Consider the following 21830-nt stretch of genomic DNA (forward strand, 5'->3'; position numbering starts at 1 on the left):
ATTAAATAATGATGCTTGGTATCACTGTACATTAAATAATGATGCATGGTATCACTGAACATTAAATAATGATGGATGGTATCATTGAACATTAAATAATGATGCTTGGTATCACTGTACATTAAATAATGATGCATGGTATCACTGTACATTAAATAATGATGCATGGTATCACTGTACATTAAATAATGATGCATGGTATCACTGTACATTAAACAACTATGCTTGGTATCACTGTACATTAAATAATGATTCATGGTATCACTGTACATTAAATAACGATGCATGGTATCACTGTACATTAAATAATGATGCTTGGTATCACTGTACATTAAATAATAATGCATGGTATCACTGTACATTAAATAACGATGCATGGTATCACTGTACATTAAATAAAGATGCATGGTATCACTGTACATTAAATAATGATGCTTGGTATCACTGTACATTGAATAATGATGCATGGTATTACTGTACATTAAATAATGATGCATGTTATCACTGTACATTAAATAATGATGCATGGTATCACTGTACATTAAAAAATGATGCATGGTATCACTGTACATTAAATAATTATGCTTGGTATCACTGTACATCAAATAATGATGCATGGTATCACTGTACATTAAATAACGATGCTTGGTATCACTGTACATTAAATAATGATGCATGGTATCACTGTACATTAAATAATGATGCATGGTATCACTGTACATTAAATAATGATGCTTGGTATCACTGTACATTAAATAACGATGCATGGTATCACTGTACATTAAATAAAGATGCATGGTATCACTGTACATCAAATAATGATGCTTGGTATCGCTGTACATTAAATAATGATGCATGGTATTACTGTACATTAAATAATGATGCTTGGTATCACTGTACATTAAATAATAATGCTTGGTATCACTGTATATTAAATAATGATGCATGGTATCACTGTACATTAAATAATGATGCTTGGTATCACTGTACATTAAATAATGATGCATGGTATCACTGTACATTAAATAATGATGCATGGTATCACTGTACATTAAATAATGATGCTTGGTATCACTGTACATTAAATAATGATGCTTGGTATCACTGTACATTGAATAATGATGCATGGTATCACTGTACATTAAATAATGATGCATGTTATCACTGTACATTAAATAATGATGCATGGTTTCACTGTACATTAAATAACGATGCTTGGTATCACTGTACATTAAATAATAATGCATGGTATCACTGTACATTAAATAATGATGCATGGTATCACTTACATTAAATAACGATGCATGGTATCACTGTACATTAAATAACAATGCATGGTATCACTGTGCCGACTTTTTGGGGTGATGTTAACAGTAATCTAAATCCCATGGTTTAGTAATAAAGAGATGTATTAACATTGTTTTAGAAAGGAAAACTACCAGCATCTGATTGGTTCTGCAAAGTAGAGGTTTGTTCCGAATAATAGGGTTGTAAGCCTAAAGCTAATATTTAGTTACTATCGAATGCCATTTTCTTACTTTTTCCGCTTTGTTTGCGTGTGTGGACAAAAACTTTTGTTATCTTATCACATTATATGTGAAAAAAGGTACAACCACTAAAAGGATTGAACGTGCGATGTAAAGAAATGAATCAAAATTGGCGACAAAACTGGTGACTAGATTTACAGCATTGATAATAACTTTATGGTAAATATTCATTCATTGGTTAGGCAGAATGCATATTTTTTGTCCATCATCATGCGTCATGTTGAATAAAAAACATAGCCTGGCTAATTAGTGAATGAATATTTGCTGTCAAATTATTATATATGCTAATAAGTTTAGCTATCGGATCGGCCATCAAATTTGATTTAATAACTTTAGGTCACATGTTGAATTACCAGATAAACACATTTAAAAGTCGAGTTACTTTAAGCGGTTGTTGAGAATTCTACAATGAGGTAAGTTGAATGTTATCTAAGTTTATTAGGTTGTACCTTACTTACTTGATCAATACAATTCGAAAATTCACTAGGGTACAAAATAATCAAATACACTCCTTTTTGGTGGCGTATGTCTATATTTTATTTATTTCTAATCACTAGAAAAGTTCTTCAATTACTTAAACGAAAATATGTCGAATGTAAAAAGATAAATAGTTCTTTATGAACCAAGGTAAAGTTGATAACCAAAAATAACATAAAATGTCTCATTTTTTTAAATATATTATATACACAAGCAAACAATAATAGTCATCAAGAGATCTGACGGTTGAACAATAAATTCCTTTTTGAATGAGATATCTCGTTACCTTTATGATAAAAAACACACATCGAAACTAGATGAAGACCAGGTAACAACAACAAATTTTAATCGAAGAAGATAATATGCGTAAGGATAAAAAAAGACATTAAATCTTACCTGAGAGGACAACAGGGCTTATTATCAACGTAAGGATAAAAAAGACATTAAATCTTACCTGAGAGGACAACAGGGCTTATTATCAACAAATAGAGATAGTAATGAAAACTCCACTTCCTCATTTCATAGTTTGGTGGTTGATTTCTCTATTAGTTCTCTCGCTCTAGCCTGCTTTACACTGTTGGTGGATTTTCTAATAATGGACGAAGAAGTTATTTGAAAGGAGAATGGATTACTTTCAGCTTTCCCTGACTTATAAATACTTCACGAGCTTGAGCCCAAGTGTACGTGTTGCATGGGACATCTCAAAGCTATTTAAATCCATGATTTTGTCCACGCAGTACTAGTGATCGAAGCAAGCGCAAGGCGCATCTGCTTACTTGTGTTGAGTTCGGCATTCTGCTTCCAAGAGATGAAGCGGCTCGTTATCTGTTATGCAAAGCTCCACCTGGTGACGCCACTAGATAGCGCTCTGTTCATACGAGACTTTTTGTCGTTATCCCGAAAGTAATTTCTATGATTAGTTTGGAACCATATCAAAATATTGACAGAATTGTCATAATCGCACATATATGTATACACACTGACTTTCTTAAATTTAAACATTACACTAATATTAATTTGCTAAATCTGCGTTATTTAAATAAGTTTTATTTTTTGCATCTCTCTTTATCAGAGATATCGAATGGATATGTTTTATTTAACTAATTTAGATAGTTTTGTTTCTGTAATTGTGTGAGTTTTTTAGTATAATACACAGATTTTTAAATACTGAAATAAATCTGTATTGAAATTTAAAGACATATAGGTATAATAAATTAACTTGTATATAAGATCGTATGAAAGATTAGATATAATATATCCTTGTAAGGATGGTTAGATGTAATAGATCGTTGTGTGAAAGATCATGTATAACAAATTATCGTATGAATAATTAGATATGACAGATTATAGTGTAAAACGTGACGTATCTTACACGATCAATATAAAATATATGTATCTAAATAATATTATATTCTGAGAGCTTTATTCGTTTTCAGTACTGAAAGAACTCGAATACATATTGAAAACATAAGTATATGTGACGTTAATGTCAAAATAAAAACGTAAAGGCTAACGTTTGAAAACGAATTAGAAAATATTGCAAAAAACAATATTAGTATTACTGATAAGGATATTATTTTGTGTCCAAGTGTTACAATAATAATCACTTAGCTTTGTTTCATATTCATACTTTGTAAAGTAAATCCTGGTAATTTGTGAAGCTGAAGTCCCTTGATTCGAGTCCCATCACTAAAGGAAAAAAATTAAGACTTATGCTCCGGCAGTCGGCGTGCTTTATTAGACTGACAATAAAATCCCATTATTTGTTCTAACGAAAGCAGCCCAAGAGTTGGCGGAGGGTGATGTTGACTAATTTACTTTATCTAGTTTATCACTGCTAAATTAGGGACGGCTAGTGCCGTAATTTTTGTGTAGATTTGCACTTAACCAAACAAACACACTCCACATTCGACCCATCGAGGTGGGGAAATCTTCGTCAAATAATATTATTATTTTATCGTCAGTACATCCTGAAATAAAGAAAAAAGACATTCCCGGGAAAGTTCTTGTCAAGGGGAGCAAGATAATAAAGACTAGTTTTCCAGAGAATGGATCAGTAGAGATTTGGGTTGGGCAGCTATAGTGCTTATCCTTATAAGATTAGTGATATTGCAATATATTATGATTTAGTGTTCTGTGTGTGTCACATATTTTGTTATACGAGAAATAAACAGAATTTATGGATTAGATTTAGGGACTTTTCCTCATTCATTTTAATTAATTTTGTTGTTTTCCTATCCATTCTTGAAAGTCATAATATTGCTTAAAAGGAACTATGAATACAATATGAAATGTATATGCATATATATATATATAAATGAACAATTATTGTGCTCGTAATCTTAGTAAGAGTTTTTAGTTTGTCGTCCAGTCCTATATTTTTGTATTTCGATAAAATTCAGATATAATTTTACTTTTATATCACACCTTGTGTCTTTCGTTACCATTGTTTGTTTGTTTGTTTGAATTTCGCACAAAGCTACTCGAAGGCTATCTGTGCTAGCCGTCCTTAATTTAGCAGTGTAAGACTAGAGGGAAGGCAGCTAGTTATCACCACCCACCGCCAACTCTTGAGCTACTATTTTACCAACGAATAGTGGAATTGACTGTCACATTATAACGCCCCCACGGCTAAAAGGGCGAGCATGTTTGGCGCGACGGGGATACAAACCCGCGACCCTCGGATTACAAGTGGCACGCCTTAACCCACCTGGTCATGCCACCATCTGTTTTAATTATGTAGATTTGGCCTCCTAGACTTTTTCTAGAAGCATTACACTGACCTAAACACATGCTATCCATTTAACCTTTGTTTTACTTCAAAGACATGTTTCACATGATATTAAGAAAGTTAGGGAAAAAATAAACTTTGTATGAAATCACATTTCCAAACAGCCTTCAAAAATCCCATTCATTTTACATGTACATTTTAGGTTAAGAATAGAAGTAATATGTCATTTCCGTGGAAATGTTTGCAACAAATGCAGTTAGCTCGACTGATGCAAATATTAGAAAAAAATGATAATTTTAAAACGTTATTTGAAAAAGGTAGAATTTCATATCAATATTTGTAATAATATATGATAAATTTGGAAGTCAAGCTTTCAGAGAAATACAGGCTATTAACAACGGTGTCTTAGATAGTTAAGAGTTTATAACACTGATGATTAGGGCATGACGCCAGCAGAAGTACAGCGTACTTAAAACAAGCAGGAACTGGTGATAACTCACAATAATCTTCACATATCACTATGCGAGCCATCTTGGGTAAAATTAAATATTTTGAAATAATTCACTAAAAATAATTTTAAAAACAGATTAAGGACTTGAATGAAATTAATGTGAAATGAAGAGGCTTCCATGAGGGATAAAGTGGGTGATTTAGTTGGTTTTCAGATATATTTATAGACACATCTTTTGCTGGACATTGAAGTATGTTATTTTGCATAATCAGTTAATGTAGGCTAAATGTTTTTGACGTAATTAATATTTTTCTTCATAATAATGGAATATTTTTTATTAATAGCGTGATATTCAAGATCCCCTTGTTTAATTCTGGAACCACCAACAATGGTATGATTATGTTCATTCCATATTTATAACAAATCTGTTTTATTTAACATATTTTTTTGAGGAACGAATACAGATGGCTTGAACTCTCAAATTAGCACTGATGGTGATATTAAGTGATACTCGGTCTCAGCTGGAGACCTAATTATTGAATAAAATAATTCGTGTTCATTGTTTTAGTTATACGCAAAATGCCTTTAACACTTTTATAATTATTACTCAATTTTATTTGCACTAAGAACATGCTTAAGATGTAAGTATAGTGTGAAGTGTAAATCACACGATCATTTGAAATACTAATAAAAAAAACGGTTGTGTTGGTTTCGTTTGTTTTTGAATTTCGCACAAAGCTACTCGAGGGCTATCTGTGCTAGCCGTTCCTAATTTAGCAGTGTAAGACTAGAGGGAAGGCAGCTAGTCATCACCACCACCGCCAACTCTTGAGCTACTCTTTTACCAACGAATAGTGGGATTGACCGTCACATTATAACGCCCCACGGCTGAAAGGGCGAGCATGTTTGGCGCGACGGGGATGCGAACCCGCGACCCTCAGATTACGAGGTCGCACGCCTTAACACGCTTGGCCATGCCGGGCCGCGGTTGTGTTGGTATACAAGCATACAAAAGTATAGCTTGTTTTTTTTTTGTTTTACGATTTGTATAGAAATGAGGACTAATGTCTTATTGGTTTACTAATTCGAACATTAACGTCCACTTGTTATGACATCTCGTACGATAACGTTTCTTCGTTTATTTCTTTTACTAATAATTTCTTTGTGGCATGGTATCCTTATTTCGTTAAAACTCTTAATTAAACCACGCTAATTGAACGATGTTAAGATCGAAAAGTGTGTTTTATTCTCATTAAGCATGCATAGAAAATATTGCATAAAATTCGAATCCTTGGGTAATGAAACAAATCTAAGAAAGGAAACATCAGGTCTAAACTCGACATTAATGATGTGAGCCGACTCACAAGACGAGTTCCAGACTGCACTCGGTACTTACTACTGACTGTGATGGCTTAATCTAATTTTCTGCCATCTGACGAACCAATAACGAAAACTAATTGTGTTTGGATAGCTTTTCGACACCAGTCATGTGGCCTAAGGATCAATTGGCTGGATTTATGTGCTTAGAGAACAACGTAAATGACTTGTTATATTTGCCTGTCTATGGCCATCTTATTACCTACTCTTGTATAAAAATATATAGCTGTACAATTACTATATTGTAGATTAACGTCACGCCATTTTAGAAGTTGTTCCTCAGCTCTGTACACTCACTAAAGAAAACAAATCGAAAAGTGTTTGTTTGTTTGTTTTTTTACTTTCTCCTTCCAGGATGGTTTTGTTGCAATTTAAATTTGAAAATTCCTTTACTTTACTGTTCATCCAGTCATAAAGTTTAGTGTATATATTTTATGTAGAATACTAGATTTTTTTTACTGTATGTTGCCTTAAATGGAGTGATTACTTTCACTAAAATTATAAATCAGGCACAGTCATGGAGTTGGCGTGCCCCTGTGAATCTGATGGCTTATGTCCTGGTCAAGAAAACTCACCTTGAATTTTGAGCATGGTTGAGCCAGTTTGGTTGTTTTGAGGAAAATCAGAATTGGGCTATTTGCTGTGTCCAGCGACTGGAATCGAACCCCGGATTTTTGTGTTGTAAATCTGTAAACTTACCAGGGGAAATGGATGACAGTCAAATACCACCGTTAATTTAGAGTAGCCCTAGAATTAATGTTGGTGTTGTTTACTCTATTTTACTTTATTTTACTCTATTTATCTCTATTATGGTTTTATATTTTATTGTTTGTGTTAAAGTGCTGATGAGGCTGTTTCTCGCCGTCCTAAATTTTGAGTTGCCAACAACAGGGAAGACAGTTGGCAAATTTGTATGTCCTTCCTTAACAATGAATAGTGGAATCGATTAACACATCATAGTGATCCTATGGCTGAAAATGCGAGCATGTTTGCCACTGAACTGACTACAGTAACCGTTAGTCCTAACCATTAGGCCATAACAAACCGCTCTGGTTTTCTAATTCTAAATCATCAGCAGCGTTGACAATCTCTTAAAATCGAGTGAAACAGAAAGTTGTATCTGATAATTTGCTTTTATTCTCAAAAAAATGAGTTTTTCGAGATGTCTGGCTTAAGATTCTGACGGGTAGCCACTTGGCAAATTAGAGCTTTTAACTTTCTCTACGCAAATATGTCTTGTACTCTAGAGATTAACTAAAACATGTTAAGCAGTCTTCGAAAAAAGTTTCATCATTGTTACATTGAGATGTCTTTTTCAAGACTCCAACAAAGCCATTAAACCATTGCAACTATTCTGTGGTCACAGTAGTGTCTGATGTAGATGGTCACTGCAGTGTCTGATGTAGGTGGTTACTGTAGTGTCTGATGTATCAATTTTAATACTAAATATAGTTTCTGCAAGCCGTATGTTTGTAATGTGGCAGAAAAATCATACAAATCATTTCTTAAAGGTTGAAAGGTTGATCCATTTATCTCTGGTGAAGAAGCAAGGATAAAGATAATGTTTGTATTCAGGAATGGGCGGAAAGTCTTTATTCACATAGAACTCCAAGAAAGATCAGGAAAACATTCCGAGCTGACACTAAAATTTCATGATACAGATGTTTCAAGAAATAAATCGCAGCTGCACACTGGACGAGAACTGAAGCATGCTGGAAGTTGGGATCTCGCCGCGAGCCACTAAGTGTAAACGTACCATCTGAATATTCAGTATTTGACAACAGAGCGAACAGTCTCGTTTGTGGTGATAAGTGCTTGTCAAGAGACGCTAAAATCCAAACAGATGGAGACACGATGTTCAATGCAAAACTGTAAAGGTAAAGTAGCATATAATAGAAATCCGTGATGAATGGGAAAATCGCCCAGCGTCAATATTTCAAGAGATGCCTTTTACTTCCATTTCTTGTTTCCCTTTCGTATTTCCTACTGTAAACTTTCTAAGGAGAAACATCTTTCCTTTTTTGAAATCCTCGCTTGAAATATTGCTTCATTCCCTTACCACTCAACGCTTTCGATTCCATCTTAACGTGTCGAAAAACATTCCATTATATTTGCCTTCTGGTGCGTAAAGTAATTAATACAACTTAGATCACGAATTTAGACCAATCTCACACCTCATACTTAGAGGTGGAATAATATTTCAGCCGATACTTCTTAACGTTAACTTTTTTGTCGAACCAAAAGGGAGAATATTAACAACGTGTCACACCGAACACATATCTCCACGTGTCACAAATCTCGAGACCGAGACAAACAATAGCCACTAATACTTTTTTTTCTCCTTTCCACCATTGTAGATGTCGACAAAATGGAGTTTGTACACAACTGATTTATAGCTACACGTATTGTAAGTATAGTAAAATTTTTTACATTTTATAAAACTGGGAATGGTTTATTATATGTACGTAACTTATAGAAAAAGTTTTAACGATAGGAATGCGACTGAGCAAGAAAGTCAAAACTAAGAAAATTGAATTAATTAAAATTAAAATTTTCACCAATACTTTTGGAGGTCAGTGTGATTAATTAGTTAATGTAATTAGAGTTAATATTTACTGTCTTGTTAGGACACCCTATGAAAGCCTGTGTATTTTTGTAACATTTTTGGATATATAGATATTTAATCTCAATTTTAACAATACTGAGAGATTATAGGAATATAACTAAACAATTAAAACTGAAGAAAAGACTTTTCAAGATCTTCTGTAAATGTAATTCTACAAAAATGCATATTCTAACTGTTTGTTTGTTTGTTTTTGGAATTTCGCACAAAGCAACTCGAGGGCTATCTGTGCTAGCCGTCCCTAATTTAGCAGTGTAAGACTAGAGGGAAGGCAGCTAGTCATCACCACCCACCGCCAACTCTTGGGCTACCCTTTTACCAACAAATAGTGGGATTGACCGTCACATTATAACGCCTCAACGGCTGAAAGAGCGAGCATGTTTGGCGCGACTCGGGCGCGAACCCGCGACCCTCAGATGAAGAAGCGCACGCCTTAACGCGCTAGGTTTCTAACTTTTTCCTCAGTTAGAACATTCCCACATTTACTTCCACTTAAAATGGCTCAACTTACACACAGATGTATCACACCAGGTGCACATGATTAGAAGATCGTTACTCAGCATTTTGAATGAGGCTTGCCCTATTTAAACCTCAGACATTCAGTTTGGTGTGCTCCTGACTATTGAAGTTAGAGTGAGCACCATGGTGAGAGCAAAAGAGCTGTCTGAGGCCTTCAGAAAGAAAATTTTAGCAGTTTATGAGTCTGGTAAAGGATTTAAAAAGATCCCAAAAGATTTTGAAATCAGCCATTCCACTGTTCTGAAAATAGTCAACAAATGGAGGGCTTTGAAAACCACTGCCAACATGCCCAAGTCTGGTCGTCCAAGCAAGTTCTCCCCAAGAGCAGACCGCAAGATGCTAACAAAGGTCTCCAAACAATCTAATATGTCATCACGAGATTTACAGCAGGCTCTGGCTACTGTTGATGTGAAAGTGCATGCCTCTACAATCAGAAAGAGACTGTACAAATTTAACTTGCATGGGAGGTGTGCATGGAGGAAACCTTTGCTCTCTAAGAGAAACATCAAGGCCAGACTGAAGTTGCCAGAGAGAATGTAGACAAAGACCAGGACTTCAGGAATAATGTTCTTTGGACAGATGAGTCCAAAATTGAATTATTTGGACACCAGAACAGAGAACATGTTTGGCGTAAACCAAATACAGCATATCAGGAAAAGAACCTCATACCAACTGTGAAGCATGGAGGCGGAAGTGTCATGGTTTGGGGCTGCTTTGCTGCAGCAGGACCTGGACAGCTTACAATCATAGAATCCACCATGAATTCTGCTGTGTATCAGAGGGTGCTTGAGGTTTATGAGGCCATCTGTACGAAAATTAAAGATGAAGCGGAACTGGACCCTGCAACACGACAATGACCCAAAACATACCAGTAAATCCACCATGAAGTGGCTGAAAACTAAGAAATGGAGGGTCCTGGAATGGCCAAGTCAAAGCCCAGATCTTAATTCCATTGAGATGCTGTGGGGTGACTTGAAACTGGCAGTACATGCAAGAAACCCGTCAAACATCTCACAGCTGACAGAATTCTGCATTGAGGAGTTGGGCAAACTTTCTTCAGACCGATGTCAGAGACTGGTCGATGGCTACAAGAAGCTTCTCACTGTAGTTATTTCAGCCAAAGGGGGTAACACTAGCTATTAGGGGTTAAGGTGTCCTAACTTTTTCCTCAGTTAGAATATGCATTTTTGTAGAATTACGTTTAAAGAAGATCTTGAAAAGTCTTTTCTTCAGTTTTAATTGTTCAGTTATATTCCTATAATCTCTCAGTATTGTTGAAATTGAGATTAAATATCGAAATATCCAAAAATGTTACAAAAAATACACAGGCTTTCATAAGGTGTCCTATCTTTTTCACATGACTGTGTTGCTGCCATTTTGTGTCATCACGATTTTTCTAATTACGTTACACTGTAGAAGAAGCAATGAGAACTAAATAATTTATCGTTTCTCACTTCTAGGTTTTTCTTACTCGACAATATGGATAACTAACTATATGTATCTTACTGGACAATATGGCTACACAGATAGCTAATGTGGACAACCTATGTGTATCTTTGGCTAAATGGATGGCTAACGTGGATGGCCTTTGTGTAGTTGACTCGACAATATGGCTATACGGATAGCTAATGTGGACAACCTATGTGTATTTTTGGCTATATGGATGGCTAACGTGGATGGCCTTTGTGTAGCTGACTTGACAATATGCCTATATGGATGGCTAACGTAGATAACCTTTGTGTATCGATATTGATGGCTAACGTGATAACCTTATATACCTTACTCCAATATCTGAAAAAAAAACATTGTTATTAACCTTTACTTTACTAGTGTGATTCGAAAACATATTTGCACGACAAACAGTCGAACAAAATAAGGTCCCGCATGGCCAGGTGGTTAGGGCGCTCAACTTGCATTTTGAAAGTAGTAGGTAAGAATCCCATGTCACACCACCAAACATGCACGCTCTTTCAGCAGTGGGGGCGTTTTAATGTGATGGTCAGTCCCATCATTCGTTGGTAAAAGAGTAGCCCAAGAGTTGGCGGTGGGTGATGATGACTAGCTGCCTTCCCTCTAGTCTTGCACTGCTAAATTAGGGACGGCTAGCTTAGCCCTCGAGTAGCTTTGTGCGAAATTCAAAAACAAACAAAACAAGATGTACAAATCTTGTAGAGAGCAAAGTGGAAACGCTTTCATCACTTACGTAATGGCCACGATGATCAGCAAGGTCACAGATGGTTCCTACACCACGGACAGTGAAAGAGCTGCTCAGACATTCATCTTCTCATGGAGCAACAACATTTCGATTCAGACTGTTAGAACATGAAAACTCTTTCCTGGATTACTGAAAGTAATGAATGAGCAAATACCAAGTTCTCCATATATAATATATGCGATTGACTTGTAGGCAGTAATTCACACAAATCAGACTGGACTTTCCCTATATGGGAGAACAAAAGCAAAACCACTGCGTGCTAAAACCATCAATTCGATATTCGTGTCATATTATGTAGGGTATAACTAAAGGAGGAAGCTGGCAAGATCGCAAACCAAGTCCAATATGAAATCTGGCAGAAGTCTAGTGTTTGTATATCGACCTTCTGTACAGTAGAAAAAAAGACTAGAATTGTAATAGGTTTTTATCGACATTAAGAAGAAATGTGACTGTTGAAAAATGGTGAGTTACTGAAAGGGAAAAATGAAAAATCAGTACAACAGCGTATAGCCACTAACATCATTAAAAGAACTCTTCTGTGAAGTTACTGAGGTGCACATGAAAGTGAAGTACCTGTCTGTGAAATCCACTTGATAAATAATCCTCCACAATCTGAAACCAAGATCCACATGAGATATAAGTACATGTATCTGATATATTCATTTACTTATAGCAAAGTCACATCGGGCTATCTACTGAGTCCACCGAGGAGTATTGAACCCTTGATTTTAGCGTTGTAAATCCGTAGACTTACCGCTGTACCAGTGGGGGACATATATGAAATACACTGAATTGTCACCTAATAAATAGCCCTAAGTAACTCACTCAATCTGAAACCAAGATACACACGAGATATAATTACCTGTCTGTAAAATCCATTGGATTGTTACCTAATAAATAATCCTACACAACTCAATCTGAAATCACGATCCACACGAATGATAAGTATCTGTCTGTGAAGGTCATTTGGTTGTAACCTAATAAGTAACCTACTAAACTAAACCTTCTCAACATGAGGAACATGCAAGCATCTGTTTGTGAAATTCTTGATATTGCCTCCTGGTATTGAAATCTAGTTAACCTGATATGATATTGAATTTCCTATGATGCCATCTAACATTGAAAGCAGTTTCATATATTAAAACGAGATTATTTGAAAGACAAATATAATTGGCTGCATTTATTTCTGGGTAAGAATAATGTAGTCAAAGGTATTTATATACGATGTTCAGTTACATACTAGACCAACTACCTCAGTACGACGGAAGAGTCTATTAGACTTTAAATTATATTAAAAGCCGTTCATGAGCTATTATATATTAGCTGCAAGCATATTTCGCATTCCTTTATGAGCATACTATATATGCATATGATTAAACATTTATTTTGTGTGTAAAAATAATGTAACATTATCCATTATGTATAATTACATTTTTCTAAAATTGTACATTTGCAAATTCTTGTCTTTAAACATACAAAATTTAAAATTTTAACTACAAACTAAAGCCAGTGCTGGAATTTTACAAATGATGGTAAAATAATTCGTATTTGTTCATAGGTTAATATAGAGCTAGGTCGCACATCAAAAACAATGTAACCCAATTACTTCGAAGTGATGGAAGACTTGTCAGACGATTAATGATAAATATGCATTTATAAAGCTACTTAAGGCTTCGACAAGGAAAAGAACAAGTGAAAATAATTGTACAAAAAGATGAGCAGTGGATAAAACTAAGGAAAGCAGATAAAGCAAACTGTCTAAATATTTTGTACAATCACCTACAGGAAAGTTATGATTGTTAACAACATAGAAACTTAAACGTTAAGTTCGTCATATTAATATTTATATAATTTACCCAGTAATAGCGATTTAATGAAAGCAAATAACTTAGTTTCGAGCCAGCTTAGTTCAAGTTGTATATTTATGCAACGATTGCATTACTTGTTGCTGGTTGAAATGTTGTCATTCTTTGTTTTGCTGTATACAGGAGTTGTGACACAGTACAAACATTCAGGGGTTTAACCTGTTGACTGCAAAGTATTTCAGCTGCTACGGCAACTCCAAACCAAGTTCAAAATACAACTCTAATGCTTCTTTATTTTGTAGCCTTTTTCGTGACGCCATTTTGAATCGAAAGTGAAACAATATGTAAGTAGGTCAAATGCATGTATGGTGCTGACATATAGCGTTTTCGCTCAAAGCTATACGAGGGCTATCTGCTCTAGTCTTCCCTAGTTTAGCAGTGTAAGGGTAGAGGAAAGTCATTACCACCTACCGTCAACTCTTGGTCTATTCTTTTACCAATTAATAGAGGGATTGATCGTATCGTTATAACGCCCCCACTACTGAAAGTACGGGAAGCTATGGTTTAATAGGTATTCCAATTCGCAACCTTAAAATTGCAAGTCGATCGCTCTAACCACATCGACAGGCAGGGATTCGTTCTTGTAATATTCCATAGTTTTTAATTGAAACGTAACTTAATATATATACTTACACTGAATATTCATATTCCTTAGGTGATGTATACATTATACGGTTCTTATGTTATTACTAAAATATACAAGTTTTTGTCTTCTTCGTGAGTGAATTATTTCACATACACAGACACGTGATGTAGCCTTGTCATACTGTAATGAATGAAATAAATAATGTTCATATATATTTTGTCGTATGTCCTAATCCTTTATCAAGTTGCTTATCTCGAAAAACGGAAAGACTAACAATATTTTAATGCGATAATTATAAGAAATGCGATCTTTGTCTCTCTCTAAAATGCGATCAATATACGTGACCGTTCTAATCAGGGAAGGCTTCTAGTATTCCACATAATTTAATGAATAGCGTTTTTTATTTATAGCTAAGACAGCTAGCGGCAGATACATGACAATGGTTGTTAAAGAACAAAGAAAAAGGCTCCCAGGCTATCTCTGAAAGACAGATTACGTTGATAAAATAACGTGTGTTTGTGTGTGTGTTTCTCTTATAGCAAAGCCACATCGGGCTATCTGCTCAGCCCACCGTATAAAATAACAAGCTGGAACGTGGATAGTATTCACATCAAATTATAGCTGAAGTCAAGTTCATAAGTGCGATTATGGAGATCTTTAAACAAGAAAATAATTTTAAAAAAGACCAAATTTAATCACCAGGAACTTGTTAAAACTTCACGAAACGCATCTGATACAAAAAGTTCAGTTTGAAATAAGTTTAAACGATTCTCTGTTAAAATTTTGGCTTGAAAGATAAATAGCACACACATTTGGGGGTTTAAAAATTCGACTTGCTAATGTTAGGAATAACTTTTCTAAAGTAATTATATAGTGCGTGGTAATAAACCAATTAATGCATGGTAAGAGCGTTTACGGTAAATAATTCTGGAATTAGATTATATTGCAAATGAGATCTTTGAATCATCCTTTTTTAAAAATGTTTATGTAATAGAGTTTGAATAAAACAGCTGCTTAAATAAACAGTCTTTTAGTTATACGCGTAGGCCTGGCATGGCCAAGCCCGTAAGGCGTGCGACTCGTACTCCGAGGGTCGCAGGTTCGCGCCCGAGTTGCCCTAAACATGCTCGCCCTCCCAGCCGTGAGGGCGTATAATGTGACGGTCAATCCCACTATTCGTTGGTAAAAGAGTAGCCCAAGAGTTGTCGGTGGGTGGTGATGACTAGCTGCCTTCCCTCTAGTCTTACACTGCTAAATTAGGGACGGCTAGCACAGATAGCCCTCGAGTAGCTTTGTGCGAAATTCCAAAAGAAACAAACAAAGTTATACGCGTAGAGTGTCTTTAATTATTACACACTTTTAAATTTACAAAATAAATTTAAAAAGGTAAACAGTTACTTAGCAATGATCATATTTTGCGTATTTCTGTTGATAACAAGGGTAACATTTTCCGATCTGACGTTTCCTGATTCACTACGTTTTTCGTATTGAATGTACTGTTATGTTTGGTGAGATGTGAAATCGTGCTTTAATTAGATTTACTGGTTGTGTTTTTTTCGTTGTTTAATTTTAATGTTAACACTGGTTTAAATTGTCAAGCCTTGTGTATATTATTCTTACTATTTTACGTTCAAGAACTGTGCATCTGTTACCAGTGTTTAAGTTTCTTTATTTACTATTAACAAGAGCTAATCATAATATTAAGAAGAGCTAAATCAGATTATTCTAACATTCGTATTTGTTTCCCCTCCCTTTTTTTTAATTACGAAGTTCTTGTGTTCGTGTTTACCGTGCCGCGCGGTTAGAGGTTTAAGTTATATATCTGTAGTCTAATTAAAATCACGTAAAATTCCCTTAGCTGTTACTCTCTTTGAATAACAATTTCTTGCTTAGCTTATTCTGGGAAATAGCTTGAAATGTATGATACAAGTATTTTATTAGGTATTACTTGACTAATTTGGCTAATGGTGTCTAAAAATGTAAACCACTAGTTTTGTGAATCTATCTGTCTATCCAAGAGTTCTTGTATCAGATTTCTTCTTTTTAACTATTGAGAATATCTGAAAACAAAAGCCACACTGGACTATCTAATGTGTCATTAGATAGACACCTTCTTTAGAAATACAGATTGTAATGACAATATCAAATATAATATTGAAAATATGTGACTACCTAAACGATGTATGTTTTTTATTAATTAATAAGTATGTAGAGAAATTTCTTAATTTCATAAACTGTTGTGTGGATGTCTTTTTTACTTCATACTTTGGGTAAGTATTTCTTGTATCAGATTTCTAGCCAGGTATTTAGACTAGTCATTCTAACATATTTCAATGCTATCGAGGAAAGGGTAATGTGTTATGATTATGGATACTTTAAATTAAAGTATTATATTTAAAAAGCTGTATGGAATGAATAATAATAACCTTCTTAGTTACTAGTACATTTCATTTATAGAAAATTAATTAATTTTCAAGATAAACAAATAGCACTAGTTCCATTAACAAATAAAACTGGTGTTTTATTAGAACCGCAAATTAATTTTGAAACTATAGAAATTAAACATTAAAGTTATTGAAAGATGAAGGATTTTCAAATTTATGTAGACAGCACAGTTACTAAAAGAGGTGTCACATAACCACAATAATTGTTACTGTGTTAAATGTCTTATATAAATAATTTATCGATCTCTTATGTATTTGTTGTGTCTCAGTCGATCTGATGAGCTGTGGATTGATTGAAACGCGTCGTCGTTAATTGATACAACAAATATGGTATGGTTGAAATACAATTATTACACACTCCTATATTTTTTAAAAATATCTAAGGTAGTACTTAAAAGTGTAGTAGGCCTAAAACCGATGTCGTATAACAAGTAGAATTGTAATAATTCTTCACCCGCTTGTAGAACACATAAAACACCATAATAATCTATGGTGTATCAAATGTCTTCTATAAACAACAAACACTGCTGGCAGAAAAACAAAAATTCTTGGCAATTTTCAAGCGAATAAACATGCTCAAAAACGAGATGTCTTTTTTTTAAACGAATGCATGTACTATTATGTATTATTTTTACTAAAGCATTTATTTCGAGAAAAGGTTCCCTCTGGATTTCTTTTTATTACATTTCGCATTCTTATGAAATAATTAAGTTTTTCCAGTTTGCTTTTATATGTCATATTTTTTAAAGAAAACATCCAGAAGTGAAACATTTGGCTCGAGCACTTAAGAACAGTCAAAACTGAATTGTGTTAATGTTTATAATTTCTACAAATTCTTTCTTACATTTATCTATTGATAAAGAAAAATAAATTAACTGATAGATTAAAGTACATATTTTCTCTAGTGTAATATGTTTTTTATGTTTTTAACCATCATAGTGAAATGCATAATTATGTAGTATATTTGATTTGTGGCAACAAAATACCAGTATTTCATGGGTATAATAACTAACAATTTTTCTTCTCTTGAACAAGTAAACTTAAAACTCATAAGTATCATGTAGCATTATAATTATCGTTTGTCACATTTCACTTAAAGATATTTGAGATAACAACTTAAACATGTTAACCAAAACGTCTTTTATTGAAAGTAAGAAACAAACAACCAACAGACGTAACCAAACTGATCTCTTAGCCTACCGACGTTATTAAACGTAGTTGAAAGTAACAAAATTGAATTCACCTTATTAAATATTGGACTTACTGCTATATTTATGTTCTGTATTGATTAGTAGTAAGAAAATTTTCAATGTTTAACTGAACATAAGCTTCCTGTGAAAAATAGACATAATAATATATGGACACAATTTTCCAGTCAAAAATAAATATACTTATTTATGGGATAAAATTATACGTAAAATAAATAACAATTAATGGATAATATTTTCTGTCAAAAATCAGAATGATATGTTCCTATATCAGCATTTTAATTCTTGTAGTTACATTTCAACCAATGAAATGTGTTCGATACGATGATCCACTAGGTAATAGAATTGATAAATGAAAAACGAGACACCTTTTGGATGGGTGCCGCATGGCAAGGTGGTTAAGGCGATCGATTAACAATCTACGAGTCGTGGGTTTGAATCAGCTTCACATCAAAGATGCTTGCCCTTTTATCCGTGGGGGTGTTATAACTTACGGTCAATCCCACTACTCATGGATAAATTATTAGCCCAAGAGTTGGTGATGGTGATTTCTTAACCTATTAAACGTCATCCTGTAGTTAAGGTAAAAAATAAAAACATAGAAATAATAGGAGTAGGGCACCATTAGGCTTAATAGAGGGATTACTTCTAATGTAGCAAATCTCCTTTCGCTTCATGTTGCTTAAGCTGATTAAAACTAATTAGAAATTACGTTATAGAGACATTGATAATAAATTTGAAGTAGCTATAAAATAATGTTTCGAAACTTCAGATAGGCACAACACAAATACCTTTTTGTTTCACTTTGTACTTGCCAACGCAATTATCAATAAATTTCTCAAATAGATCCAATAAATCTAAGGTAGGAAAATTTTAAAAGTATTCCTCGATGTTACAAAAGAGTGTAACTTATTAATGTACAGTCTGTCTATTGATATAAAGGAGGACTCATACTGCTAAAAATCGGGTTTCGATACCTGTAGTGAACAGAGCACCAATGGCCCTTTGTGTAGCTTTGTACTTAATAACAAACAGACTATTGATATATATATATTTCGATATTGTGATGCTCATTTCCTGTGATAATTGCTGTCTTCTACCTGTTACATCAAAATTCTAACAGCCTTATACAAAAACCCATCAAAAACGTTTTTCTAATGATTGCACGGTTGTAGAATTATTTGTGTGTGTATTAGCGAACAGCTAACTGCCAAACTACCTGTGCTATATATACCATGGACAACCTAACCACAGATTTTAGTGTTTCAAGTCTGTAAACTTATCACCGGATAGTATATTATTATAAACTTATTATAAGTATATTATTACTTAATAATGGGGGAATAGTCTCTCAGGTTGTGTGTTACTGTATTAGTTCACAGTATATATCCGTTCTTCACGTCATTGTTAGACATTTAGCAATGACAGTAGTGTCGGTTCTTCTGAATAATCGAAAAATTAATTCTGGTAGATAAAAATAATAAATAATTGGTGTTAAATAGATGAATAAAACAAACCGTTTTTATAATTTATAAATTAAATGAAACTGATATTGTATCTCAGGGTGGCCGGTATTGGTATTAACGCTTATTGATAAGCAGAGAAGAACGTTTTGACCTTCTTAGGTCATCCTTCAGGTTAACTGATATTGATTGCGCTTAACACCAATCTAGTCGTACTTTCCAGTTGTACATTTAGTTAATGATTTAATGATTTAGCGGCTAGATCGTCACTGTGTTTGTCGTATTTGATGTGCTCTGTTACAGGGCGAAAAGCTTCGTGGGCAGTAAGAGATATATTCTTTGTTTTCACCCATAAGTTCTTAGAATGTTCAAGAGTACGAATAAATGATGTACAGTTTGGAGGTATCGGAAATTAACTGAAATTTTATTGAAAACAGTTAAATAATAAACAATAATCAGTTTTACAACGCATTCAATTTCCCGCAAAGCTACACGAGGGCTATATGCGCTAGCCGTCCCTAATTTAGCAGTGAAAGACAAAGCAGTGAAAGCAAGTAGCTAGCTAGCTCTCCTAACTCCTAACTCTCAGGGAACTCCGTTACTTTATAACGCCCACCCCAGCTGAAAAAGTGAGAAATAATAGAGATTCGATCCACTCGTCACCATATAAATACAACAGTTAAAATGAACTATCACAAAACTTTTATTCCTTTTAATAAACAGAGGTATAATATACCTCATAGAACGTTTGAATAAATGTTGTAAGTTTATAAAAGAACAGCTGTTAATCTACACATAATTATAGAAAGTTCAATGAAACGCAAATAAAAGCTAAAATATTTCAAAGCTAAGCCTATCGGAACATTTGATTTCACTCCGTGCATGAAATAAGTCAAGAAAGGTGAAGTAATTATCACTTTTCCTCACGACGTTGGTAATTACGTGAGAGACTTTTGTAAGTGCTGCTAAGTGCTATCGTTACTTTACACGTAACGAAATCACCCAAGTAAAACACGTATGATTCGAATCACTCAGACACAAGTTATACTAATATGTGATAACTTCAGTCTGTGAGCAACATATTTATTGCTTTTTGAACTTGAATATCAATACATCACACTAAAAAACAACAAAATTTCAAACCAAAGATATAGCAGTTCCAAACCTGTCAAAATGTTTCGGCATACATTTGCATATCTACCAAACAGTAAATTGCGAACGGAATGTTTAAATGTTATTGTACGTATAATTTATGTTTAATTGAAATTTATGACGTTTTTCATACAACAACGTATGGGATATTACGTATGTTACGTATTTTAATTTGAAATAGCCTTAAACCGAGTTAAATTTTAATTTTAATTTAGAAGTTAATTAAATGCCGATGTGTATCAACTTTATGATATTTCCCAACAAGATTGATATACGCAATTTTCTTTTTTTTCCATACAAATATATTTCAATATGCGAACAATAATACAATTTATAATAAGGGTTATTACAAATAGGACCCGCATGGCCAGGTGGATAAAGCGATAGACTCGTAATTCGAGGGTCGCAGGTTCGAATACCCGTTATACCAAATATGTGGGGGCGTTGTAATGTGACAGTCAACCCCACTATTCATTTGTAAAAGAGTAACCAAGAGTTGGCGATGGATGGTGACAACTATCTCCCTTCCTTGTAGTCTCACACTACTAAATTAGGGACGGCTAGCACAAATAGACCTCGCGATGCTTTGCATGAAATTAAGATACAAAACAAATAATGGTTTATATACAACCATTTTAAAAACTTTCAAATAATACTGAGTCTTTTATCCGGTCTGGAACTCTTGATATCTTCTTAAGGGTTCAAGATGAGCGAATTCATTTTTAGTTGTTATGGGTACAATTCACTTAATAGGGAGCTTACTAGCTCTTTGTTGATCACATGTCGAGCTTTTTTGCCTCTGAACTTATATAATTTCTACGTAAAAATACTAACATCCGTTGTTAAGTGGTTTTTAATGTTCGTAATCTACAAACACTCCTGTTCAATAACTGAAGTTCTCGGTTAATAAGCATTGATGATAACTCTCGCTTCCGAGGTTTATAGTATACCAACTGTAGCGAACCAGTAATAAATACTTTCTCTTGGTGCATCGCGTTGCTTACATTTATAATCTCAGAGTAGAGTTTCTATAAATTCCAACCTGCACAGCAATAGTGACGATACACTAATGTTTACGTACACACATATATTGTTGATTCTTACACTCCAGAATCTTCTACAAATTTAATGAATAGGCGGAAATTTCGCAATACAGTTTTAACACTATCAGT

At 34.1% G+C, this 21830-nt stretch overlaps 1 protein-coding gene across 2 annotated transcripts in view; it reads right to left on the reverse strand.

The window, feature by feature from the left end:
- LOC143255061 (nephrin-like) overlaps nucleotides 1-2667 on the reverse strand; it is a 78739-nt gene extending 76072 nt beyond the window's left edge. For both annotated transcript variants that reach the window (XM_076510109.1, XM_076510110.1), the window contains exon 1: nucleotides 2479-2667. In XM_076510109.1, the coding sequence (XP_076366224.1) occupies nucleotides 2479-2542 (64 nt within the window). In that variant the 5' untranslated portion in view covers nucleotides 2543-2667. The remainder of the gene's footprint in view (nucleotides 1-2478) is intronic.
- Between the last annotated feature and the right edge of the window lie 19163 nt (nucleotides 2668-21830).

The sequence above is a fragment of the Tachypleus tridentatus genome, chromosome 7 (genome assembly GCF_004210375.1).
Source record: "Tachypleus tridentatus isolate NWPU-2018 chromosome 7, ASM421037v1, whole genome shotgun sequence".
NCBI classification, from domain to species: domain Eukaryota; kingdom Metazoa; phylum Arthropoda; class Merostomata; order Xiphosura; family Limulidae; genus Tachypleus; species Tachypleus tridentatus.